Genomic DNA, 27,963 nt, shown 5'->3' with positions numbered 1-27,963 from the left:
TGAGGTAGTAATAAAAGGATTGACATTAGGTAAAAAACTGTGGAGATTATTTTCTTCCAATATTAAAATTTAATGGAAGCACCATTTTACCTGTGTCAGCGAGACAAGGCGATTTCGGTACTTGTTTCCTCTCGTCCTCTACGTTGGTGCCTTCTTGACTGCTCTGTTGCTGTTGCTGTTGTTGCTTACTCTCATCTGTTTGACACTCTTCACCTCCAGACGCGCTGCCACCACTACTTTCGGGACTTGCGGGCTAAGATACATGTATGTGATTAAATTTAAAAGTAAAATGCCACTTGAAACTTCGGTGGAGTTTTGACCGAACCATCTAAGGCCGTTTATTTACGAAACAACTAATTTCACAATAAAATTTTTTGTTAAGTTCACTTTATTTACACATAATTTAACCTTTTTGATAATGCTCAACAGTTATATTTTTAATTTAAATATAATTGCACCATACCGCACTCACTAACAATTTACATACCAAAATTGAACTGAAAAGAAAATGTTGCAGCTCAAATATAGTTTATTTAAATTTAAAATCTAATTAAATTTCAATGTCATCTCATGGTTAATCTAGCAGAGGTCAGATTTTTCGTTCTGTAAAATTATGGCATTTCAAAGTGTTGTTACTAAAAATATCTCTACCGAAAAAGGGACAATTTTGCCCAATTTTAGGTCAATAAAAAATAAAACCAACAAAAAGGTAAATCTAAATATTTACTTATTCAAAAAACCTAACACAAACCTAACAAAAACAACAAATATTTAAACTAAAATTAATTCGATATACTATCCGTGATTTAACCGTTAAATTAAATTAAATATTTTATTCTTTAGCTGGCATCACTGCCTACTAATTCAGGTTTCGTAAAAGTATATTGATACGATGGATGCATTCACTAACAAATCAAATGCATGTAAAGACGAAAATCTAAATCTGTAGACTGGTATTAAAATCGAAAAATGCGCCCGGCCAAAAACATTTGTAACCTCTGACATGTCAAAAAATTATTCTCCGGAATAGAGAAAAGAGTATAGAGTTATTTCAACACCCACCTGATCTTGCCTGTCAGTTCTCGTGGACGGTAAAGGAAGTGCCAGCAGCTTGCGGCAGTAGAGCAGCAGTGACGCGAGCACTGCTCGCCGATGAGGCGGCTTGCGGGTTGCGCCTGCGCCGGCCAACACGTCCGCCAACAACCCGCTACAGCCCGTGCTGCGGCCCTCGTTCCAACCCTCCGAGCGCCATCCGCCCCCCCACCAAACCCAACCACTGCACTGATTCGCTGAAAATATATTACGTGTTACGATTCTATGTTCACAATATAAAAGGATAATAATTGGGAACAACGAATTGACAGCCGTTTCTTAGAAGACTAGAATCTAAGACTCTCATCAATACAGCAGTTTAATAATTATGTTAATAAAAAAAAAGTTTCTTTATTTGACCCAAAAACAAATACTACATTACATATATTACAACATTCATTTTGGTCAACCTTATATATAATATACATCTATGAGCACTAGCGTTTAAGCTAGGCCTAATATATCATAATTTGCAGCCACACATTGTAAATGTAACGGAAATTGTTTATGACATCATCTGTAACAATTTGACAATTTGTATTATTATAGAAGGTATTTTTCACATCAATATTTTTAAAAATAGGCGTGTTTAACGGTGGATGAACATTAGAACCGTGGTATATGTTTACAACAAATTATATTGCAAAACTAAATCACCCTAACTCGCCAGAAAAAAATAATTAAAATCTTAAAATCTCATCTTAAAGTAGGCATAAATAAATAAGGCAACTTTACCTATAGCCTCAATTAGAGGTAGGGCGTGCTGTGTGTGTTTAGCCGAAAGTGACGGCAGCAGGGAATGAGCAGCGCGAAGTAACGCAGCGTGGAGATCTAAAGCGTGATGGGCCAGTGCCCCCGGAGTCTGACTGAGGGCGCACAAGACCCGTAAAGAACATAAAGCCCCTTCGCCCCCACGGGGCATGACCACGCGGGAAATCACCGCTTGTAAGGCCCCCGCGGCACCTGCTCCCGCGCAAGATGTACTGCCACCCTGTATATGTTAATAACAAATTACCAAAAAATCCATTTTACTTATATAGAAAAGATATTTTACTTATATATAAATAAACAATACTTACCAAGTATGGTTCTGATGACACGACGGCTCCATCGCTTGCGATGTCTATGGAGACAAACTTAACGAGCGCCGGAACAAAGTATTCGCAGTCAAGGATCACGCGACCAATTGTTTGCGTATTGCCTTCCGTCTATAAAATAAAAGAGCAAATTAATATGTCATAAATTTTATCTGAGATACGTATAGAAAAAAACTCACTTGTAGCGGGAAACTTGCAACCCAAGCCAAAGCCTGCATGGACAGCACCCAACAACGCAGGGATATATTATTCAATCTAAAAAAAATCAGTATCATTAACCCGTGCATATTCAACCTAAGGACATTTTATAAACATTTCAACATATTTTGGATACGTACTCTGTAAGCGACTCAAGCAATGCAACAACTGTGTCAGAGGCGAAACGTATACGTGGCGCGTCGGCAGGAACCGGCAGTGCGGCCAAACTCCACCCACTACTGCAGTTATTGCCCCAAGAAGACCCGTTTAGAGTTAACCACAGCGATACCACGTTTTCCATAAACGTACAATCCACCTAAAACCAAAACATTTCGGTTAAATGTCGTGAGGGATTAATAGTGTAACTCTATTAATTGAGATTGAATGAGCTTAAAACTGGCATATGGTCCTTCGATCCGGAGTTACGACTAGCCTACATTTATATCAATATAATGGCGCACACATTGTCATAATTACAGAGACACTAAAGTGTAAAACATTCAACTCGCTACAATCTTACCCAAAAATCAATACGAATTCCATCATACCTGATTTTTAAACTCCAAGGCGAGGTGCCTGAACACGTCATATAAGGTATGTGCGAGGGGTGGATTGTGTCTAGCCGGTGGCGACGATGGCGAAGACGGTGACGCCGGTGATTGAGGTGAAACGGGCCCAGGGGAAAGAGGTGAAGCCCGATGTGGTGGTGCGCGTAAAGCCGCCGGAAGTGCCAGCGCAGTCGCCGCTAACACGCGCCGTGCCGTCACTTCCGCTGCCGCTGCTGGTCCACTTTCTAGTCGCGCGTCCACGCATGACGATAGGGTGCTGCAGATTTTTTTTATACAATGGAATAATAACAATATAACTGGTAGAGAGAAGCACTCAACTATATATTTTATTACTCATACTCAACTGAAATTTTAATCATGAATTGATCTTATAATAAAACACAGTTTCACCTTGTATTAAGATCTGTTGACTCCTTATACTTCTTCGCTTTCTTCAAAACATCTATGAAGTGCTGCTCTAATTTCTCTTCAGACTCAGAGTCATCAGATTCAATGAGCTGTGTCAGTTGATAGTCAATGTAATTCAGTTCTGAAAAATAATTTGTTACTCATAAGAAAGCTACATAAAATGAAATACTAAATTTACTGTCAATTTTAATTGCAAAAAACAAAAATAAACCTTAAGGTTATTGATATTATTGTAATAAATTTATATGAAATAATAATTCTTGACTATTTGTTTTAATGAATATCTACCTTTTTTAGGTGCTTTGCCGAAGTTAGGATCCACAGGAAGCTTTGTTTTGATGCGCGATGAACTGGGGCCATGCCATTCCTCAGACGAAGTTGTGGTCACCGGTGGTTCTCCACATTCAAATTCCACTAGATCCTATAGAACACATAATATATTTGAAGAAAAATCATACCTTGCTGTTTCTTGTTTCATATTTTACTTATTTGTCTTTGCTGCCTTTGAGATAAAATTAGTTGTTGTGTATGATTTGATGTGAACTAAATAAGTCTGTATAAAATAATATTTAGGTGTTTTAACAAAGAAACAAAAAAATTCAACACACCTAAGACCTGTTATATTGATTTAATTTTAATGGGCTTTAAAAAATACGTTCGTTACATGTTGTATATAAAATTAAAGCCCTTAACATGATTTTAAACAATTGAGGTAATGAGTTTGGAATACACTTACCTGTAGCAAGGCCGTGAGTGCGTGCCTGGGCCAGGGCGGCAAAGTGACAGCTCGTCGTGCCAAAGCTAACACTCCCCCCGCTTCCCCCCACCCGCACCATCCGCATCCGCCACACAGAGCGCACACTCGTCCGACCACCTAGCATCATGTATCCGTTATGTCACAGTTACTTGTGTACATATCTCAACACTTATGTAGAGATAGTATGACATATATGTTTAGACAAAGGTAATACTTTATGCTTTAATCATTTGTAACATAAATTTAAATGTAATGAAATAAATTCTGGCGCGGAACTCGTTATAATCTTACTATAGGTTCAAAATTTAATTTGATTTTCTAGTTATAGATTAGTTAACCTATTTGATAGAGACCATTGTATTTTAGTTCCATAATAGTATAAATTTTTTACTCGAATACCAACACAATTTATTTAATGAAATAAAAACTATATCTGTAAAGTAAAAATTATCCTTTTATAAATGTTAAATACCTTAGCACATAGAAGCAGGTGATCCGATGCGTGAATCGAGTCAATAGTGAGTATGTGTGTCAGCAATGCCTGCGCCAACGCAGACGCTAATGTCGGGCTCAGGATCCTAGGCTCCTCAGAGGGTCTCTGAGCGCTGCTACTGGCTCCGTTAGCACTGTTAGACCGTTTACCCATAAGCGCCATGTGAGCCTTCAGGGTAAGACGTGCCCGCTATAAAACGTCAGTTTATCTTTAACAATGTTTTCCTTCGCGTACGAGCGAGCGTTAGATGCGTAGAAAGTTTTAATTACAATAGTACGTATAAATTAAAAACGTTTGTTCTTTCGTGCAAGTTCGTCTTATTGTTTATACAGGCCATTTTTTTATTGACTATGTTGGTCGTAGAGCGCAGAATTGACCTCTCCCCCCCCTAACATTCTCCACCGCGATCGCGTGTGAAAACGTGTCCCTAAATCCAATTAGCATTGCTATAAAGCACTGTACATAGTAATTTGGAAAAAACGTACTTGCTGCTGCTCGATGGCGACTTGTATCCCGCGACGGGCAGCCTCCATCTCCTGCATCTGATTGATCAGCCTCTTGTGCAGCTTACGGCGATGCAGCTTGCATTCGCCCGAGCGCTGCACCGGAGTGCTGGACCTGGCTCCCGACCCGTTTCCAGCGCACCCACCGCCCACGCGACCACCCGTCACCCAGTCCCATCTGATATTCACATTAGTTTAGAACCAGTCACTCAGTTATTCTTTCTAACAGACTTCAAAAAAGGTAGGTTGGAACCTGCTTTTCTAGTCAGTTAAAAATAAATTACGATTATAATTCCATTATATTTAACACCCACGCATCCCTATTAGTTTGATGTAAATAAATACCTATTGTGAGAACCAGTGTTACTGTTCGCAATTGCAGCATCCAAAAGATGCGCAAGCGCAGACAGTAGAGCGGCGAGAAGAGCGGGAGGAGCGGGCCCTGACCGTAACAAGTCGAGCGTACGCGACGCCAACGCTTGCGTAACGCCACCGTCTCCGCATTGCGCGTACATACTCTTGCGAGACATGTACATGATTGATACTAGGCATCTGAAAGTATTTTCAACATTCAAAAATTCAATTATTTTAAAGTAATTAAAAATAATACGTCTAAGCCAAGGTAAATTTATCTTTATATCAGTATAATTGCTCTCTTTTCTCTAACTTACTCTTTTGTCACACGTTTACATTTTTAATCAACACGCTGGTTTCGGTCAGACGGATAGTTAAACGTTTTCGACGCTGCTTTATTGAAATCAAAATGCTAGCGATTTCATTAGATGTCAATCTTTAAATAACTGTCTAGATATTCAATTAACTATCTGATTTAACTACTTTACCTACTGCGAAATATAGGCTGTGATATAAAAAGACAGACAGACTTTCTTATTTATTTTTATAGTTATTTTCAAGGTCAAACGATAAGTTCGTGTCGTTATTAAATGCAATATTTTTTGGTACTAAATATACAATAATAAATCTATTGACTCCATCTATTTTTAATCTATTGATCTACCTGTCCAAAGGTAACGGTGGTGCGTCGTGCTCATCAAAGGCCGCCGTCAGCCTGTCCGCGAGTAGTGGACCCCACCAGTGAGCACCGCCGCAGAGACGCGCCAAGAGTGTCGCAACTGCAGCCCCACTGCGGCCGCCCCATTCCCACGAGAGAGGGATCACACCACGGCACCATTCCGGAGTCACTTCTTCGAATTGCTAAAAATTTTTTTTTAAATTCAATCATACTTTTTATATCACACTTCTAACTATGCATATATCAAAAATAAATCAGTAACGCTACAAGTTATTTATATCTGCATGATCATTAGTTAAGTTAATAGGCAAGTTGATAGAGCCAGTAGGCCAACACACATGCATATATAAATATAGTTTAGTCTTAATATGTTAAGAATGTTTTTACCTAAATTGTAGAATAAATTTACTACTACCTATAATACGAATGAAATAAACAAAACAGAAACTTAGTTAAAAGCGAAATTATTTCAAAAAAAAAACCCGAAGAAAAGATGCCTGCGGAAACAGAACCGGCGTGGGGATTAGGCGAGCTAATTTAATTATCTCAGCTCATTTCATTTAATTATATACAGTCAAAACCCGTTACGACATTGTTTAGAGCATACGGGTTATATTGACCAAACTCAAAGATTTCAGATGAATTCTATTGTATTAGGTACTTAATAACAACGTCATCAGCTGTTACTATCGGTTTTTACGACCAAATATGATTAGTCCCTTCAATGTCGTTATAACAGATTTCGACAGTATTTTTATTTCAATAAGAATCAAAATCACTATACTATCACGTGATAGCACTACTCAATTCTATTATCTTTTCTGAAATACTACAAGCTTTAAAGTTGGAACCATACCACATCACTCATATGGAACAAGAAGTACAGCAACAAATCCACAACACTCTCCGTAATAACTCTCAGTTTGTCCGTGGAAGCCCGATCCAGGAGAACTTCAGTCAACACTTGACCCGTGTCTACAGCATCCAAAACCGCCTCACTACAATCTGGAGTGTTTAGCAATCTCTTCAATATGTTGGTGCAGTTATGCAATTGTTGTTGTAGTTCTATACACTCTTGGTAGGCAAGAACCACTTTAACATCGGTCTCTGATTGGTTGAGATATGCCATCATGTGTGCTGCGTTTCCGTTGTACAACTCTAAGTATGGATTAAGCAGGTCTATCAATTTTCCAGATGCCAGTCTGAAATAATAAATTAATTTATAATACAAATAGCATCATATTATTGTTTTTAATTTTGTTATTTGATATTTAATAGAAAGTTATTTGATATTTAATTTTTGTTTTGAAAAATACAATATAAATCAAATATAATTATGTGGTATTACATCATGCCCGATTAACTGAGGACAAAGTAAATCTTGAGAGTAATAATATAATAAATTAAAATGTGACATTATATGGACAACAAAAAAGAAGTTACCAAATTTGGAATAGAAATTTCATAAACAAAGTACTCACTCAAAAGAGACAAGGGTTAATAATGATGTGGCACAACAATTTATAAGTTTCTTTTTGCTAACGAATATATGACCTTATATATTACAGTTTCATTTTTGGATCATAATAACTTTTCTATTAGTGCTATGCAAGAATAGAATATAAGAAAATAAATAACAAAAAATAATCCAATATAGGTGGAACAAATAGGTGACACATGTTGGGGTTTGAGACATGGCGGTTTCAAGATATAGAATGATACCTGAATCTACAGCTTAGATCCTCATGCAGAGCGTTGAGCGCGTTGGTAGAGGCCTTGAGGTTTGACACCTCTGCTATCTCGCCATAGAACCATCCCAGCGGTATCCTGCACTTCATAGCAGACATGCCATATCGTCCAATCGTAGTTATCTATAAACAAATCATTAAACATTATTCCAATACAATGTTCCTGAATAAATCTAAATATACAATTTGGTTTATTATATGGTGATTGTCTTACTTTAAAAATAAGTCTTTTCATAATTTACCTTCATATATCTACACGTCAAAGGCGGTTGAATATCAGAAAGTACAAGGTGTTTTGTAGCGATATCAGTTGCGAAAGCAAGCTTCACACTGTCTGTCTCTTCACCGACCGTCCAGGTATCAATACCTAAAGTCACCAGGTCAGAACAAGACGGAATGATCTGGAAAAAAGGTTTAAATTGTTTTATGTTATTCTTGCAAACGTTTATAAACGTTACTAGAAAATTACAAAATACAAGTTGCTATGACGGTTCCGCACGTGTACTGAACAACTAGTTTTAATACAGTTGCGAAAAAATTAAGCAATTTAACAAAACTATTTGCTTTTTTGTCTCTTCTCTCCACGCAATAAATTCGTCGTACGTAGATATGTAGCGACTTTTTTACGTTTCATGTATAGTATTCTTTGAAGCATTCAGTGCAAATTATACTGATTTCGAGTGGTGTTAATAAAATATCGTCGAAATTACTTATTAAGTGCAACAAACAACTCAACTTGCATGAACATTTTTGGAAAATGGCGCCAACCGTAAAAGAGTTCTTTGTTTTATTAATACGTTACATCTTTGTTATAGTATAAAATTTAATTAAGAAAATACTCACAATATCAGTTAGTCGTACTGTGTATCCAAAGTCAAGGACAATATAACGCCTTGCACCTGAGTGCATCCTCTCTACTATGAGCGTTTGCTGCGGTGGTCGCGTCACCAGCGCCGCCCACGGTATACCACATTGGTCTTGATCCTACAAAATATATGTTTGAAATATATAAACCACTTTGAAGAATACTTACATTTTGTTGGAAATGTTTAAGAAATAGTGTATGCTCCAATTGTTCATTCCGTAGAATTCTGACATTTCATAATGTCACCCATTTGAGTGCAATACAAAATAAAATGCTACGTATTTTTATATTTTACCTACAAAAAGGTAAATCTAAATATTTACTTACTCAAGTGACCTAATCTAAAAATACAAAATATTTCAATATCACGAACAATACATCAAATAAAATTTAATTACTTAATTTCATTATTTTTTTTGCCACCTCTGACAAGTTAAAATTTATATGTCAGAATTCTACGGAATTAAAAATAGCAGTACATATAATACTTTCCAATAAAAATTTAAAAGGTTGTCATGAAAAATTTCAGTCTAGTTACATTAATTATGTAAAATTAAAAGCATTCAATGTATATTTCTTTTTAGACGTTCATAAGTGTACATTATGTTACCTAAATGAATAAATGATTTTTGAATTGAATTGAATTGATTGTGAATTACGGCCACAGTAACATCATATGTAAGGTAATGTTTAAATTACACTTTATAATTCATAGTCTCTCTTTAGCGTCTTACAACAAAGGATCCTGGAGTTCTTTGAACGTATAGCAGGCAGATGTCCCGTTAACTTGCAGAAGCTTAGGGTGACCAGTATAGTGGAAGGCATAAAGCCCGAGGCCGATCCTACTAGCTGGATCTTCCAAGGTCCTTGCAGACCTTATTACACTTGCTGAAGACAGAGTCCCCTCCAAGGAGGAAGAGACCCATGATCTACAGTATTGAAAAAAAGAAAGACTTCAAATACAAAATTAATACCTTTAGTAATTTATCTTCAGTCACATCAGGCCTGTCTTGAGGATCACAGTCCATCATGGAACCATCAGCACCGCCAGAGTTTTCGTCCTTTGAAGATTGTTTTGCATGTCCCTCCTTTACCACTGTCCATAACTGAAGTAACAATACAATAAGTCTTATTTTAAAATAGTGATTTTACCTCAAAATTATATTCATACTTTTGATAGTCAACTAAATATTAATAATTTATTCAAATGTAAAAAATCTCAGTAATACCAACAATTCTAACAATGTTGTCTTCAAACTAATTTATAAGGTTTTTAATTAAATCAGAACAAAAATCTTAATCATTAATATTTAAAAATGTCGGAATAAGCTCTTACTTGGTTCGAATCAGCGGTATGGGCGCTGACGACCGGTGGCGGATGATTAGTCGGTGCTGTGTCCAGCTTGGTACCGTCAGAGGCCACGTGGCAACTCACGTGCAAGGGCAATGATTCCCCCACCACCGTCAAAGCCGCAAGCCCACCCTCCATTTCGCACCAGTTGTGCGTCTGGCTATTGTTAGTTGTTGCCTTTGTTTCGCCTGTGCGTATCGAAATTGTAACATGTTATAATATTTATTGTGGTATAGTAGTAGTAATATTTCACAGTATTAAAGTAGTAGAGCTGTGTTTTATTTGCTGAGGCAACACTATTAAATGAGCTGATGAGCATTAAAATGACACAATGTTACTTACAAAAGCGATTAAGGAGTTTAAATTAAAATAATTAATTTAAGCTCTGTTTGTTTAAAAAAAAGAAAAGTGATCTTATCAAACATTTTACGCGTATGATATGGCATAGTATAAACGTAAATAAATTACACTGTATGTAAATTATGTACGTGACTTCAGATATACGTGATACAACATACCGGTGTCAAGGGACATGTTGAGCAAATCACGAAGCTGCGACTCCTGTTTAGGCGCGGGCGGAGCGTTCACGTCGCCCGTTAGCACGCTCGCGTACGTCACGGGAAGAGATGAACTGCGGCCCAACTCCGGGATTTCCACAGAGAATATACTACGCTCGAGCGCCAAGCCGTATAGGCCGAACCTGAGAAATCATTAATATTCTACCGTTATATCACTGAGACTATTCAACTCCTTGACACCACGGGCCTAGTGAGAAGATTGAAAAGGACAAACCATTTGAACTATTGAATTATTGCTAGTGTACGTTACTAATATGCGCTAAACAGTGAGTAAAGAGTCCTTTAATAGAGACTAAATACAGACAGACTAAGCAAAGACACTTCCTTATGATAAAAGTCCTTTTTTAGTAAATTAGGTTAGACAAATGACTTATTAGTCTTAAGTTAGGCTAGATCTTAATGTTCCATGATGTCTTAGTGAAGACACGTATAAAAAAATATCACTGTTTATCAGTTACTAACGGTAAAATTACTAATAATTTGCTGCTCCTGTGCTATAAACATATATCAAGTGTTTTCATTTCGAATACTTATTATAACGGAATTCACATTGTAAACATACCTAGCTCGTAGCAATTGATGATAGGGATTGCTCCGTTCCCGCAGACTTCGTGCCGCTTTCTCTAGTAAGGCGAGGCATCGGGCGACCAACTCGGGCGCAGAGGTCCGGCAGGTGGCGTACTGGGCCAGCGCCATCAACCACTTCACGGCACCCGGCGACTCACACGCACCCAGGAGAGGTATACAAGCAATCACACTGCTCGTTAAACTATTTTCAAATGTACACTTCCACGGCCGAGGGAGCTGTTTCACACCACTGAAAATTATTCATATAATAAGTATACATGATATGCAAAAAAAAATATTATTACAAGAATACGTACTCGCTGCACGTCAGCATAATCTTCGCACACTTTTTGGCAATACTTCTATTTGCACATAAAATACATTTCTTTAAGAGTGCGTCTGTGTGCTTTTCAATTACAGAAATACATTCCAACTGCTGCATCTCAACAGGACTGGGCAAGTCCTTGTCTTTACTTTTTTCGTTTTTCGCCAAACGCATCCTCTGCAGCCTAATTGATATTACCCAACTCAATATATCAAGCGCGACCTTGCGTTTCTTCGATGAGACTTTACTGACCGCAATTTCACAAAGAGTATTCAAAAAGCTATTTGATTCTAACATCGCAATACGTTGCTGTCTCTCTAGCGGTACTTCGGTGTGCGGAGTGGAGCGAACCGTTATTGAAATCTGATGTAGCCAGTCGCAGCCAATAAAGCTAGATTTCTTTGCACCGCTGCTGCTTTCACCAGATTTAATTGGACCCTTATTAATTTCTTTAGCTGGATCAAACAACGTTTTTATATGTATCAAAAATGTTCTACCCCTAGCGCGATAAAGCCTTGGACTCGTGAGAATTAGGGTGCCAGACTGCTGGCTCATATCTAGGCCTGAAGACAGCAACAGCGGCCCAGCTAATATCTCAGCATTATGCGCTTGTAAATACTCCTCACTGTTGACGGGATTTTCTAAGTTAGACACGTCTGCATCTATCACTGAGAAGTGCAATGGCGAATCAGAACGCTGGCCAAAACTGGCATCCTTGTTATATCCAATACCATGTAAATTTTGTTTTAGTAGTGTCACTTGTATTATGGGCAAATTTACAGTATTGGCCGAATGTAATGTAAAACCGAATTCAATGTGCGCTAATGAGACATTATACGGTAGAGTCAGTTCAAGAACGTGTTCATCCCACGTCGATGACGTATTCTGAAGTCTCCATGATCTATTATTTTGATGGTCTGATCGAGACCTTTGTGCAGGTGACAATTCACACCAAAAACCAGGTACAACTGCACTGTATGGAACTGTGGGATTAGGGCAATATGAGCCTGTGAGAGACAACAATGCATCTAATTCAGCATCGTCGAAATCTGTCTTATTAGCCAAAATAACCGGTGGTGGTACAGGTCCATCGGTGTCATCTCTAGGGGCTCGTTGCAACATTTCAAAGTCTATGTTAGCAAAATCATCTTCATTTGATTCACCTGACACATCTTTCTCGCCATTGTTAAGAGCATAAAAATAGATCATGCCGTGTTTAGTTGATACACTCAAACGTTCAACCGAAGCACAGTAGGCGACAGAAATAAATTGTCCCTTGGGGACTTGTTTCTCTGAGAGTAAACTAAAATCTGGAAGTGAGTATAATCTCAAATGACCGTCAACACTAACTGAAGCTATTGAATATTGGTCATTTTTATCTACAGGTAATAAACACAAATCTACAGGACTTTCACTGTATGGGAGTTCTTTGTAAGTCACTGGATTATCTTCTAGAGTATATGTAGAAGTTTTATTGTTTATTTTATAATATATGAAATATGCTTTTGGGTTTTTATTTACAATCTTATCATGTTGATCTGAGACTTCGTCTACATCCATTTTTATATCACCATCTACATCAATTTCTTCTTCAGCTTTAAATTTATCAGGCTCAATAGAAGACACCACAACTAGCAAGTGCTGCTTGTCTTCAGATGGTAGGAGGTGGGTGACTTTTGCATCATCTTGGATATTTAAAGTAGCAGGTAGACCAAGACATTGAATAGCAATTCCTTGGGATACAGCTTCTTCTGCAGGAAGATCACTATCAAATCCATCAGTAGGGTTTATATTTAGAACTGTTTGAGTACCAGCCTTGCTTTTAGTAGCCATAGATTGTAATTTAATTTTTTCAGAAGGCTCAATTCCTTCATACCACTTCAAATCTGATATCTGAAGAGGTCCTTGTCCAGTTATTGTGAGGAAATCCGTAATGGAGTCCCCTTGCACTGCATCAGTCTGATCTACAACTTTGGTTCCAACAGACTCCAAATTGCCACTCTTCCAACTTTTTAGTTGTGTAAACTTCCCAACATAGTCCAACATGCTTTGTTCTGCTTCTGGCAGCTCAGGTAGCAAAGCTGTAGGAGGTGGTGGTGGTAATACCTTCAAATGTTTTGTAAATATTATCTTTTTCGTTTCCCAAGGTTTGCAATCTTCCTTGCTGGATGATGCTTCTATGTTAAAAACATTACTAATCTGTTCTTCTATATTTGTGCAGTGAGGAAGCTCTGTGTCATCATCAGAATATTGGAAGAAAATGTCGTCATATATGTTTGTGTCATCAGTCCGTTGAAGTGGACACACTTTTTTACTGCCACCCGGTTTGGAGTTGCCACTGCTGTTAGATGTGTGAATAACTGTTGTCATTGAACTTGCAGAACAATGGTGTATGTCATATGTTAGTAAGAATAACATTTTATTTGTACATGTTAAGTTGTTTTTAGCTTCATTTTGGTCATTCATGGCTTGAATATTTTCTTTTGACTTTTCAGGGTCACCTGAATGAAAGAGGGCTTTACTAGAATCCTCTTTGATAGGTTGAGGGGTTGGTATGGAAGCAGTTCTTGTTACAATGACGGCACATACAAGGGCAGGTTTAACATTGCTATCATTTGTTTCCTTTTCTACATTTTCTGTGTTTTGTGCCTGAGGATATGTCTCTTGCTGGGAAGCCAAACCAATAAAAGTCATGGCAGTAAGTTCAATTCCATAGGTTGCTATAAAAAAAAGTAAAATTAGGATCTTAGATTTATAGGATTTATATATTAATTACAAACTAATAATACTTACACGAGTCTTTTTCTAGGCTGGCTGACCAGACCTTATTGCTATCATTAGTAAGAATACCACTAAATATTGAATCATATGGTGATAAGTTAAACACTTTTCTCAACTTCAGACCACAATCAAATTTCCAGATGCTTCCTTTTCCATCTGATGTGCCAGTGGCTATTAGGTCTCCTGTATTACCCTTTGACACAACTTTGACATTGGGACAGGGTACTGCACAAGCTGTAGCATTTGTGACCTACCAAAAAAAAATTAAAAATTAATAATTTGTAAAAATAAAAATGACATATATCTACTAATAAAAGTTAAAAATACGTAATTATAATTTACATATAACCAGACTGTATTACTCAATAACATTTTTATTGAAAATTAACTAACAAGAAAGCACTTACTGATATAGGCACATTGTGTGTGTACTCCCCACGTACAAAGGGACAGTTGGGTGAATGACGCTCATGCTCTACCCAAGGCTCATCTGATTTCTCCCAACACACTAGACAAACCATACACGTGAAACACATTGCACGGTCATCACCACTTGGGGAAGGTTGGTGGTAGAAACCTGCTTGAGCCATACGTGCTGGTAACGCCCATCTGAATAAAACTTTTTATTAAGGCTGCTGAACCTCTTAGTCTTGCATAATGAATTAGTAAGTATTTATATAATACATAATGTGAAAAGATGTAAAGAAATATATTTTAAGAACATGTGCTGTGTTAGTTTAGTATTAATAGTATTACTAACTTCAGTGCTTATTACAATAAGATTTATAAATTAATAACAAGAATAATAAAATATTATAAATTAATAACAATATTTAAAAAATTCAATTGACTCCTTTTAAAATAATGCATAATGTATTTAAGAACAAAAACCTACTTGTAATCCATATGGGGCCATCTTTTGAATGTTTCTTTTCTCTCAGCTTCAGAATACATCAGAGCCCTAGATTCCTCATCTCGATTGCAGGGCATAAGCTCGTTGGCCCTCTGTCCCACTGCAGAGGCAATGGCCAAAGCTGGTATCCGTCTATTTTGTCCTTTCAACTCATGAACAATGCCAACCATAACCAGTCTCAGGGTTGATTGTGGAAGTGTAATGGTTACTGTACTCCACTAAAATTTTTAAAAATTTCAATTAAATATATCACTAATTCAAATTAAGTAAAAATTATTTTATTATATTAAACAAACCTTTTGAGCTTTCACACCTTTCCTTACAGGTTCGGAGTCAATTGCACTCTTTAGTTCATTGATAAAATCCTGAAGTCCTTCTATAGACTGAGCATCAAGGCTTTGCACACATTGGTACAGTAGCACGGCCTATCAATCAAACAGAAAATTTAATTCTGTTCATTTAGTTTAATATAACAATATTTTAAAATAATAATTTACCATATAAAATACTTATGATTTTCAAAAAAATGTGTGTTATCGAAAATAAACATAAGTAATTAATATTCAAAACAAAGATTCTTATCAAACAAATTAGCTTTAAAGTAAAAAAAACAAAAGAAACAGGGTCAAAATAATATCACACAATAATTATTTGTAATGATGCATTTGTGTGATGGTACTCTTCAATATCTATTGTTTACCAAATTCAGAATTGTAAGAATTGATGTTTGACATTTTCATTCAAAGTTCATACAACTTTGAATTCCATTCCTAATAAGAAATTCCTTCATATCAATCTTAAAAGTTTTAAGTTAAATCTTTGGTAAAAGGTAATTGCCATAATAACAAATATAATTTTTTCACCTCTGACAGAACTAGCTCAATTCTTATAGGAGTATCTGCCTGCGACATGGACAGAGGACGCTGAAGGGCAGTGTGCAGCAACAGAACTCCATTGTAGTCTGTTCGGGCGCCAACTCCGCTCTTATCCCACACGAATACCCTATCTGCGCCAGCCGCGTACTCAACACCCAAAGTTCCATCATCATCTATAAATTAGTTAAACGTAACCTGCCGGTTCTTGGAAGATACTATATACCATTTCACAAAATTGTTTACTGAGAAATGTCAAAGAATTTCGATGTAGGACATGAACTACTGATATATCCAGATCAACGAGACACTTTCTAGTAATTACTATGTAACTTTATAGATAATTCAATTGGCCAGAAAGCTAAGTTTATGTTTTACGTACCCGCAGAAAGGCATGAAGACTGAAGAATTACACCAGAGTTCACATCCAAAACGTGTACACCACCAACATCAGTTTTCACCAAAATTATATTTAAGTTGCTATGATACGTAAGTGAAGTAACAGGAAAATTCATACGAATATAGCCATCTTCTCGTAATATCAAAGAATCATCGCCCATCGTGGCTGTGAATACATCTGTCTATTCTACGTAAACGCCATTTGTAATTGTGATTTTTTTTACGTCAAATATTTTAACATCTTTGTGGCCAGTCAAAAAAAATAGCATAGACCATATATGAGCATAGACAATAATATGTGAAATATGTTGCAGGTTCAAAATACAAAATAATAAGATAGGGAAACAGCTATCTTTCTCTATAGTCGGTAGCTCATGTCTGAGTGTCGAGTTCGGCCGAGGAAACATATGAATCAAACTATCTGTATCCACCGCTTGCTGTCTAGTATTTTTGAGGACGAGGGAGACAGGCGAGTCCAAGTAATTTTGGCTGCCAGAGTTGCGTCTAAGTATAAAAATGAAAGAAACATGGAAATATGATTTTATATATTGTATTGAAATTCGTTAAACGAAACGTACATTCTATACTTTTCTGCGAATATGCAGCTCGCAAACTGTTTGCGAGCTGCGCGCGTGCAATCACGGCAATGGTTTGGTGCACCTCTTTAGCGCAACTCAATTCTGGCGCTTACAGTTCCTTTTGCTGGTGCGGGCGGAAGGAAGACGTGAACCGCTAGCGCGCCGCCCGCACCCTTACACACAATTTAAAAAAAGACTTAGATGCAACTCCGGCAACGAAAATCACTTGGAGGTGTTGCAATCAAGGTCCCCCGAGACATCTACATAATCAGTATCATCAAATTCGTGTATTTGATTTCAAAATCCATCTCGGTCCCGTAGCGCTGGAGCTGTCAAAAATCCCTATTTATGTAACATCCAAAAAATCTAATCTCATTTATTATACCACTTAATTAATTTGTCGTAAAGGAAACTTAATTACAGAAAAAAATTCGGTTAGGTTAGGTTAGTGAGTATTTTTTTCGGATTTTTTTATAACTGCTTACTGAGGGGTGATAACTATACCCCTTCTCCCTTGCTGTCAAAGTTTTCCTCAAACCAGTGGCCGGGCGACTCACCTCGGGTGTGTGTTGGGCTTACATTTTTCATTTCTTGTTTAATGTTTAAATAGATTGATCTCTGCTCAAAGCTACATTTACCTAGATTTTATTTTATTGAAAACCGATGTAAAGGCCTGTATTCACCTTTAGAAAGTAACTTCTAACTTACAATACCGCCTTAATAATTATTACTTACTTTAGATTTCATGAAGTTAACATTAATACATATTTTTTAGCAAGTACAGAAATGTTTTATTGCTTGCCATTACGAAAGAAGAATGGAAGTTTTAAACATTAGGCCAACTCTCTCTAGCGCCAATATCGCCACATAGCATGTTAAAGCACTTTCTGTTATCTCTTCGAATTTCGATCATACTAATTTTGATTGGTACATATTTATAGACTAGCGACCCGCCTCGGCTTCGCACGGGTGCAATGCTGATACTAAATACAGTACAGAAAATCTATGAACGTTGTATTTAAAAATGTGGGTTATCCATAAAAGATAGACAAATACCATCACGGACTTTTCTGTAGACCTTTTCAATGTGTACAATACTTACAATACAGTACATTATTTTGATAAAACTCGTAGGGTTCAGCCTGCGTTTTCAATGTAAGCGGAAAAAATGTAATTATTTACGACATCACATTAGAAACCTCAAAAATAACAGTACTTCTCCACTATTTAATGGATGTTATTATACATATAAACCTTTCTCTTGAATCACTCTATCTATTAAAAACCGCATCAAAATCCGTTGCGTAGTTTCAAAGATTTAAGCATACAAAGGGACATAGGGACAGAGAAAGGGACTTTGTTTTATACCATAGTATAAAACAAAGTCGCTGTCACTACATATATAATTGACAGACAGAAAGCAATATATCCTTGTTCCGTGGTTTTCTTTCTTGTTGGTTATCAGTATCGCCGCTACAATGAACGCGATGAGTAAGTTTTAGTAACCAACTGGTGCCATAAATTTCATAGGTATAAATATAGGATTTTTAATGTCATAATTATTCATTTGTTTTATTTGTTCATTACCAATTTTTTAATAATACAATTGGAATATCTATTATAATATATTATAATTGGAATGTGATCTCTTCCAGGCGAACACTGCCTTATTATTTTTGTATACAGTAAAGTAACTGGACATAATATCGGAAGTAAGGCATGTAAACCGCCAAACTAGAGTGGATCCTTGATCAGTTTAACAGCTGATTAGCCGGCCCGAAGGTCTGTGGCTTACGCCGAGAGGTTGCTGTATGTATTCAGCGACAAGAAATACTTTGTTAGCGGGATTCAGGGTATAGATAGCATTTCGCTGTCGTGTTCTTCGGAACTTTGTTCCAGTAACTCCGAGACTAGTTTCTCCGAGAACTTACTTTTCCTTAATTATTATACGGCTGAACTAAAAGGAATATGATCTGAAAGTTTCACCTGTATGTGGGTCAGACAAAATTTTTAATTTATGAATATTTAGTTAAAAGAAATCAATTTATCTACAGGAAAAGATTGTTTTTGTATCATATAAATAGTGTCTGGTAAGTGTCAGTTTGACAAAGAGGAAGCGAGACAATAGATGCTACCCTTAAAACGTAAAAGTGTGTTAAGTGAAATATTTATAGCTAAAAGTATTTATTATCCAAAAATATCTTAATAAGTTTACAATATTTTAACATTATATCTAAAATGGACGGATATAAATATTGAGTATATAAGACCAATAATAATTATACCAATAATTAAATTGATTAGAACTCCCAAGATTCGAGCCACCTCAAACTGTTCATAGTCGAGTTTTGGTCTTGAGCTGGTCCAGTCATTCCATATGCAAGTGGTGAAAAGAGATGAAAACTATATACTATTGTCGCCATTAACACACCAAGCAAAGAGTGATATACTGTGCGACCCAACTCGGTGCTGAGATAGCTTTGTATACTACGCAGTAGGTATTCTGTCAGGATACCTGAATAGAATTAAAACTTATTATTTTAGTATTTATAATACAATTGAATAAATTTATGAAAATATTAAAAGCTGTATGTGAAACAATACATCAAAATCAAATTAAATGATTCGAAAGTGAATTGTATTTTATTTTAACAAAAAACTAAACTTATTTTAAAAATTCTCTTAAGAGTTCATCAGAGTTATGAAATTTACATAAAAAATAATTTTTTTACAACTTCATTAAAGGTTTTAAATGTCATTGAGCATTAGCTATTTAATTTGAAAGCTTACCAGTGAGCATTGAACTGAAAATGAGTGCTGGAAAATAGTGATGGAAGTAAAGCACTCGGCCCATGGCCCAAAACGGTACGTAGTGTAACGCCCAGCCAACAAAACTCCAACCAGCGCCATTTAAAAGTTTCCGAGTTTCACTAGCTGTAATAAAATAATTTAGGTATTTATTTACCGCATTACCTTTACCAGCAAAGACTACCCATCAAGATCCCAAGAAAAATATGTTTTATCCAGTCAGTCTATATTTAGTAACTAGCATGGGTGAAGACCTCTATTGAAAATTTAAAAGTTGTATTTTAATTAAATATTTTTGTTATAAAAACTATAGAAGAGTCAGTAAAAATTTCTACCTCTAATGTAAGAAATTTTATAATAAAGATCAGAGCAGCTAGAGTCTCATTTCTTTAAACACACTTAAATAGCATTAAAGATTATGGACCCTAGAAATGGATGATATAATTCATATCCCTAACATAAAAAATATGGAGTATTAACAATATTCTGAACCTACATAGTAATAATTATTATTACAAATAGACAAAAAAAACTAAGATAAATTTAAAAAAAAAGAGTATGTGTACTTATGTACACGCGTTAGAAGTTATACTTCTTTGGCGTATGGGAAAAAATAACTGAAATGCAGTACTGATTCGTCAATCAATACTATATCTATTTATCGTTATAAATATTAGAATTAAAAGATTTTATTTAAATAAATAAATTATTAGTAAATGCTATCACCGTCGCATATGAAATTTATTTAAAAACACCAAAATACTTTTTTTATTCACACTGTTTAATTGTACTGTTACGAAACACGTGTTCTAAATATAAAAATACTAGAATATACAACTTGAACATAGTTATCGATTTTCATGCCACCTAGACCTAATTTTACAATGAAGCATTCAGATGTCCGTGTTCGCGCGCATCGTACAAAATTTACTCTCATCATTTTTTCTCCATCGCGCCAAAAGAAGTATAACTTCAAAAAATTGGCTCTAAGACAGTGCACTTTTTTTAATTTTCTCGCTGTATGCGATACTTTTTCGTTGAGTAAGAAAATAACCAGCTCTGGCATCGTTGGGTTCAGCGCCTGTGCCTTTGAACCCCACGGCCTAAGAGTACTCCAAAGAGTATCTGCAAGTAAAATAATTAATGCTTACCCGGTAGAGGACTTCCGAAAGCCATAGCTCGTTTCTCCTTTATTGAATTAACAATATAGATGACGAAGAATACCAAGAGGAAAGCTAAGTTGGCCCACCATATAACTGGATTGCCGAGTAGATAAATACGATGAGAGCTTCCTGAGAAGTACTGACCCTATAATCAAAAGTACATTTGTACGAAAGAGAAATATGTTTACCCTGGGTACAGTTCCACAACGGCAATTTGAGCAAGAGTTATCAAATTTTAACGCAATGACTTATACAGGGTGTCCCAAAAGTCGACGTCGACGAGTACATTTTTTTTTCAGGACAATCAGTTGAACTAGTGCGAAAAATTAATTTTGAAAACTTGGTACGGTATAAAATGACATTTTCCTACAAGTTGGAGTGATCGGCACAGAGTTTAGGATCATTGGTTACATAAAGCACTATTCGGGATGACGTAAGAGAAAAAATTTTGGCAAAAAGTAAATATTTGTAACAACAGGAATGAAAAAACTGTCACATGGTGTACATTTTTTGGAATAAAAGGAAAATTTCCATAACTTCAAAAATACATGACTTAATTTCTTTTTGAATCTTTCTGTTAACTGGTGTGGTATTACCTATGAGAAAATTTTGACTTGACGTCGACTTTTGGGACAACCTGTATATAAGTCTCACTGAATGCCCTAGGCAACATTGTTTTTTCGTTGTTATAATTTCCTAATTCGTAAAAACTACATAATCCTAATGAGTTCTTTTTTTATTAAAACAATTTCGTCTGTTGACAAATTGTGTTTACGCTGCTATAAAACTAGACAGATAACTAATTACATAAAGAAATCAGTGGCACTACAACCTCTTTAGGTCTTAGCCTCAGATTTCTGAATGAAATTCATGATCAATTTTTAAATCTAATAGGCAAGGTGATCAGCCTCCAGTGCCTGACACGACGTCGACATTTTGGGTCTAAGACATGTCGGTTTCCTCACGATGTTTTCCTTCACCGTTCGAGCAAATGATAAATGCGCACATAGAAAGAAAGTTCATGGGTGCAAAGCCGGGGATCGAACCAACGACCTCAGGTATGTGAGTCGCACGCTGGAGCCACTAGTTTGTGAGCCATTAGTTATTTAAGAGCAGTGTTGGCCCTGCTCTTAGATAACTAATTAAAATGGTGCAATTTAAATGATTATTTTCTTTTTAGCAGGATACTTTTTTATTGGCTTTCTTTTGTAAAGTGCCGAAATTATATTTTATTATTCAAATTATGATTACCTACCCTGTAATTAATGGGCCATTGCCACGGCTGTGAGGTGACCTCTCCTTCCTTAGGTTTGAGGCCTGCATTTCCTTGCAACATCACCGCGTGTGATTCTATTAAACGCTCGAAGAAACCCGATGCGTATGATTCGAAACTCATCTTCGGTACTGAAATATAAAATATATTTTTTAAAATAATAAATGGTGCATTATACATTCTATTGATATTATTATCAGCGATCGTCATAAGCAAAAGTCTGTAAATAATTCAAGTATTCAGTAAAGAAGTTATTTACAAGGTAGAATATTATTTTGAGTATCATTCGAACATAAGCAACATCGAGCCACTTCTATGGGTGAAGTCTGAAGGCGGTTTCAGTCTAGGATATTTTTGTGCGTGGGTAAACTGGCATATTTCGGCGTATTCACCGAACCGGTAGTGGCGTCGTGTAAACAACATGAATTCTGACAAAGAAACAATGCTATTTGCTTATACGAACATAGAAGCGCGTCAACGCTTGTACGAGTTGAGCGTTTGCCAAAAGGCGCCCCTTTACCTACCGCTTTCAAGGACGAGCTTACCGCCCTGAATAGCTTCAACACATAATAAATCAGAACCCGCTTAACTTTATACGAGAATAAATCGACTTTACTAACAAATGTCCAAAACCTGTGAAACGTACGTACATTGTACGTGGCCTTGTTTACAGGAAAATATACGAAGTAAATTTATATCGGAGAAAAGGATTATGCAAGTTAATATAATTCTCATTTGATACAGGTAGTTATTAACAAAAATTACTCTCGAATGTTTTATGTAAGTGATTATATTCGAAATATAATTACGTAACAGTGTTGTCGACTTTCTATGACAACGAATTATAAACAATAAAAAAATATTTATTCAATAATTTCAACTTTAATACTTACGTCCATCGAATAAGTTATCTTCAACATTCCAGAGTGCGTTGAGATCTCTTAAGTTAGGATTGCAGGCCACCTCCTGTTGCTCGAACCCCCATTTTGGAAGCTGTTTGCCCGTAGTAGTCAGAACACAGGACTAATAAAAGAATTGACAAAAAAAAATCAATCATGTAGTATTTCTTATAAAACAATAATAACTTGTATTAAATACTTCAAGTATTGTAAAGAAGGGGTAATTTTTAGAAAAACATACACTGTAACTTTATAGAACGACTATAGTCATATGGAAAGCGTACGTACCTGAAGATAGTGAACCAAAATGAATTTGCTTCGCACTGTCTGAACTTCATCGCCGTCTTTACCATTCGAGACCACGATCTTCCAAACATCATTAGCATCACCTACACCATCCTACGGTAAATCGATTGAAAATTAAAAGTGTGATCGCATAAATGTTAATATGAAAGATGTTGCTTGGAGAGGCAGATACGCTCAGCTATTGCTTCATCACCAAATGGCGATGATGAGTCTTCGGTTTGCAGCACCTAGGCACAATATGAGCGCATAAATAAGAAGAGGGAAGAAAGAACAGAACAAGTGAAATGGCGCTTCTTAAAATCAACACACGATAGAGTTTCAAATATTCATTATTATAGTAATTATTATTAAGAGAGAGTCATGATATATTACCCTGATTGATATTTACATTTACATCATTTTTTATTACTAAAACGCTCAAGGGGCCGTTTAAGTATTAGGTAAGCACTATAGGGGAGCCTTTGATTTCCTTATTTGGTAATTACGTCTTTTTTTATAGAACAGGGGGCAAACGGGCAGGAGGCTCAACTGATGTTAAGTGATATCGCCGCCCATGGACACTCTCGTTGCGTCATAGGTAACTATTTACGAAAAGCACTATCGAGGATTCCTACAAAAAATTAATACGTTTACGTACGTAGGAATGTGTCAGAGAAAATGCTATAAAATAAAAATGAGTGGAGCGACAAAAGCAATCTGCGGCCCACATACGGTTGAAGCGCTATTGGATTAATATTTCTTAACAAATAATGTATAGAATGGATATCGTATTATCTTTTTTCATAGCTCTTTCTTTACGTGTAAATACGAGACGATTACAGGCAAAAAAACGTTCACAATACGGATACGTATTACGTATAACTTATGGAATACGAAAAACATGGCACAAAATTAATCCTTATTATATTCGCCCGTACTTACCTCACCATATCCAGTAACTTGCATGAACTTGGGTGTCTGTGGGGCGCGTTCTCTATGCGAGTGGAGGTTTCGTCCGGTGGCCGCGTGCGTCAAACGAATAAGGTCACCGCTACGGACCGTAACGATTCCAGACACTTCTTCCCTATCAAAGGGTTTTATTACCCACTTGTTGTTGTCATCTTTGTGTGTATAGGTCGTTATCTGGAATACATGATTGGTTAAAGATGTACTAGAAATTTATTTCTTTACGATAATTATCCTGACCAAGCAATAAAAGGTTACATTGAATGTTAAGATTTATAGATATTTTATTTATTTATATATTGCATACCAAAATAATTTTTGGTATGACAATATAAATCTTAATTAAAAACAAACTAAGCGTAAATGCCAAATGATATGATAATCGTAGCCCATAGAAACTAAATTCTCTTGATTTAAGTTGTCGCCTGAAATTTCCGGTGACCCCCGAGCTGGTGCTTTCCTTGTTCAACGAAAAGTATCGCAATACAGCGAGTTGCTGCCAGCATTAAAGGTACACTGCCACAGGGTCTAAACTTTTTAAATTTGATTTCTATTTATACTTTTTAAATTAATATTAACTACTATATAGGTTAAGAATATTGAAAATACAGTGTATTTAATTATATATATTGAAACATATATGTTAGCGAAAAAATGCAACCATTCTTCACCTGTTGCTGTCTCGCTCCCACGCTCTGTGGGTATAGATGATGGTGAGAGTGCAAATAGCCTCCGCCTGTCCGATGATTCTTCAAAGTCAATATGGCTCCGTAGGCCAGCACACGCGGTGCGCTCGCGTTATGTAAGCTATTGCCTTGAAGACGAGCTTGGAATCCGGATGAATAAAATCCATCTCCATTACCACTAGTGAAAGAAGGAGAAATATTTGCCTGAATCCTTCTTTATAATTTGCAATGGAAAACAAAAAGTATGCCTGATCAGTATTGGTCAAGGAACACAAGTTCTCAAGTCAATTTTACAACAAATATGAGATCAACCCGTTGTTATGTACCATAAACAATTATTTCAAATTGCTTCAAACAATGTAGGCAAGCAGTGATTACTAAATTAAAACAAAATGAGAAAAGTATTTTTTTAAACCTAAAATAAAATTACTGTATTTTTGTAAATACTTTAAAACAACAGTACCTTTTGTTGAGAACTGTGAGATGTATCCAAAAGAAGAACACATACAAGACAATTGGCCAGATAATCAGTGTTATGCTTCTTCCAATCAGATGTTTGATGGTTAAACTCTGAAAAAATTGATCATGTATTTCACTACTTATACAATTATTCAATAGCCACCTACAAATTATATTTTTTTAATACTTACAACTGGTTTAGACAAATCACCAAGTACATTCCATAGGTCAGCTATAGTTCTGAAACCTACAAAGAGCACAATAAAAAGACCCACAAATTTGACGGACATTGTGCAGGCTAGTGATGCTCCTAGGAAAATCTGCCATGACAACATTCTTATAGAGAAGGGAGATAAACCCTCCTCTGATAATGAGCGGACCTAGAAAACAATAATATAAAAATTGATAAAATTTTAATGAACTCATTTAAAATTTTATTGAAAATCTTACCTTAAATACACCATACAACGAGCAGCTCATAAAAAATAATAGAATTGGGTCTAGTAGAATATAGCGGTTAAGAGTTAAAAATCCTATATCTGAAAGAAAGGTAATTTTTAATAAATCTTAATTTGAAAGAAAATAATTTCTAATGAAAAAATATTCTTTAGAGAGATTTAAAATAAAATGCCAATTTTCTGCTGCATGATATTATAATTAAAAAAAATAATTATTTCAAGTACTATGCACACTTTTATAGATTGCATATGTCTTCAATTTTATCATGTGAAAATGAGGGAAATCCCCATATAAGTCTGTAAGTTACTTAACTTATAATCCATACATAGAATTATTATATAACATTAATACATACAACAGATTCAGACGCAAAAATAGAGACAGGAAAAATTATTTTTTAAAACTTTTACATCTTACCAAAAAGCAAAAGCATGGTCCCAATAACACTGGAATCAATGGATCTTGTCATCTCCCACAATGTTAAAAAAGTTAGAGGTATTATAAGAGCACCCAGTGTAGTACAAAACTAAAAAAAATAATTTCAGTACCTTCAAAGCACATATGTGGTTATAATAGATTTCTGTCTTTAACTTATATTAAACAAATATAAACTTACAACTCTCATTCCTTCATACTTAGCACCATCATATTTGTCTCCTGGTTTCTCAAAAGGAAACTTGGCATCATATCCTGTTAGCTTACCAGATACTGCAATGAGCATCTGAAATTTTTATTTTTATTAACAATAATGTCAAGTAGCATATCATATAAAATATATATCGAAGTATTTCATTCTGACTCAACATTAATATGTTTTTACATAACTATAGTGATAATACAGAGCTATATATGCTTGGAAATATTGTTTGATTATTTTTTAGATCATCATTACTTTACTTTTTACAGTACCCATATACTATGAGAGCTTCATCTGTGCTCTATTTAAAAATAGGTTACTTATTTTAATAGAAACTGCTTTATCACATAAGCAGTCAAGTAGCTTAAGTCATGTTCAATTTGCTAAGTCTCTCAATAAACTATAGTAGCTTTTTTACTCACTTTTCCCAGTGGTGGATGTACATCAAAAAAGAAAGTTCTGTTGATATACCAACTAGCCATTTTACCAAAATGTGTTTCATCCCAACTAAAGAATAAGACATACAATTAATTAATTTTAACTATACATATAATTTTTATTAATGTAGTTGTATTGTTTAGACTTTAGGGGTTTAACTATTTAAAAGTTTAGTCTTACCAGACATGGTCAGGTTCCAAAACTTTGTAGAAACGTGTCAAGAAAGTTACACCACAAATGAGCCCAAAAGCCACCCACCATCTGAAAATAGCTTTATATTACTTGTTTAGTTTATATAATAAACAGTTAACGGTATGATAGAAGACTCCAAACATGATACATACATTTTAATATTTGAGCAGTTTTGGCTAGGTTTTTTCATATTTGCTGCTCTTAAGATTAGTGTGGAGTACTTAAAATATGTATATTTAGAAACTTTCACCTTGTTTTGATATAAGTGTAAAACTAATCTATATTTTAAAAATGATATATTATGCGTTACATGTTATATGTAAAATTTCAAAATTGTAACAAAGTAAGTACCATAAAATCTTATATATAAAATATATATGTATAAACTTTAAGGTGGAATACAATAGGAATTTTAATAGTACTTATGGTTTGATATGGTGTTTTACATAAATATTTTCAAAATTTGAGGAGTGATGACGTCGACATGACGATTGACGACACGGATAACCCATTTGACGATAGACATCCTATTGATCCGTCAAAATGGCAGCTGATAGCTGACAACTGACTA

The 27,963-nt window shown here is 35.6% G+C and overlaps 2 protein-coding genes across 3 annotated transcripts in view; both read right to left on the bottom strand.

Moving 5' to 3' along the window:
• The window catches only part of LOC110991979 (baculoviral IAP repeat-containing protein 6), a 33,261-nt gene extending 16,518 nt beyond the window's left edge, over positions 1-16,743 (bottom strand). For both annotated transcript variants that reach the window (XM_045634588.1, XM_045634591.1), the window contains exons 1-29: positions 16,533-16,743; positions 16,142-16,326; positions 15,575-15,703; positions 15,261-15,496; positions 14,773-14,974; positions 14,378-14,615; positions 11,577-14,304; positions 11,255-11,509; positions 10,633-10,814; positions 10,100-10,302; positions 9,738-9,869; positions 8,742-8,882; positions 8,141-8,299; positions 7,873-8,021; positions 7,007-7,352; positions 6,136-6,332; positions 5,463-5,669; positions 5,100-5,295; positions 4,594-4,803; positions 4,101-4,238; positions 3,653-3,785; positions 3,347-3,485; positions 2,936-3,212; positions 2,528-2,703; positions 2,369-2,444; positions 2,172-2,300; positions 1,828-2,083; positions 1,063-1,289; positions 91-253 (exon numbers count right to left, since the gene is read on the bottom strand). In XM_045634588.1, coding sequence (XP_045490544.1) covers positions 91-253; positions 1,063-1,289; positions 1,828-2,083; positions 2,172-2,300; positions 2,369-2,444; positions 2,528-2,703; positions 2,936-3,212; positions 3,347-3,485; positions 3,653-3,785; positions 4,101-4,238; positions 4,594-4,803; positions 5,100-5,295; positions 5,463-5,669; positions 6,136-6,332; positions 7,007-7,352; positions 7,873-8,021; positions 8,141-8,299; positions 8,742-8,882; positions 9,738-9,869; positions 10,100-10,302; positions 10,633-10,814; positions 11,255-11,509; positions 11,577-14,304; positions 14,378-14,615; positions 14,773-14,974; positions 15,261-15,496; positions 15,575-15,703; positions 16,142-16,326; positions 16,533-16,710 — 7,987 coding nt within the window. In that variant the 5' untranslated portion in view covers positions 16,711-16,743. The remainder of the gene's footprint in view (positions 1-90; positions 254-1,062; positions 1,290-1,827; positions 2,084-2,171; positions 2,301-2,368; positions 2,445-2,527; positions 2,704-2,935; positions 3,213-3,346; positions 3,486-3,652; positions 3,786-4,100; positions 4,239-4,593; positions 4,804-5,099; positions 5,296-5,462; positions 5,670-6,135; positions 6,333-7,006; positions 7,353-7,872; positions 8,022-8,140; positions 8,300-8,741; positions 8,883-9,737; positions 9,870-10,099; positions 10,303-10,632; positions 10,815-11,254; positions 11,510-11,576; positions 14,305-14,377; positions 14,616-14,772; positions 14,975-15,260; positions 15,497-15,574; positions 15,704-16,141; positions 16,327-16,532) is intronic.
• A 2,551-nt stretch (positions 16,744-19,294) lies between these two features.
• Positions 19,295-27,863, bottom strand: LOC110992013 (protein O-mannosyl-transferase 2). Its single transcript, XM_022257641.2, has 16 exons — positions 27,545-27,863; positions 27,381-27,461; positions 27,185-27,269; positions 26,742-26,846; positions 26,543-26,651; positions 26,117-26,205; positions 25,858-26,046; positions 25,671-25,777; positions 25,193-25,385; positions 24,498-24,698; positions 23,559-23,669; positions 23,265-23,394; positions 22,354-22,502; positions 21,087-21,243; positions 19,918-20,061; positions 19,295-19,642 (listed from the first exon to the last, which is right to left on the bottom strand). The coding sequence occupies exons 1-16, from the start codon at positions 27,580-27,582 to the stop codon at positions 19,428-19,430; spliced, it is 2,103 nt and encodes a 700-aa protein (XP_022113333.2). The 5' UTR covers positions 27,583-27,863; the 3' UTR covers positions 19,295-19,427.
• Positions 27,864-27,963: the final 100 nt, after the last annotated feature.

Source organism: Pieris rapae, chromosome 1, assembly GCF_905147795.1.
Source record: "Pieris rapae chromosome 1, ilPieRapa1.1, whole genome shotgun sequence".
NCBI lineage: Eukaryota > Metazoa > Arthropoda > Insecta > Lepidoptera > Pieridae > Pieris > Pieris rapae.
The sequence above is the reverse complement of the archived record's forward strand: the minus strand, read 5'-3'. Positions and strand labels throughout refer to the sequence as shown.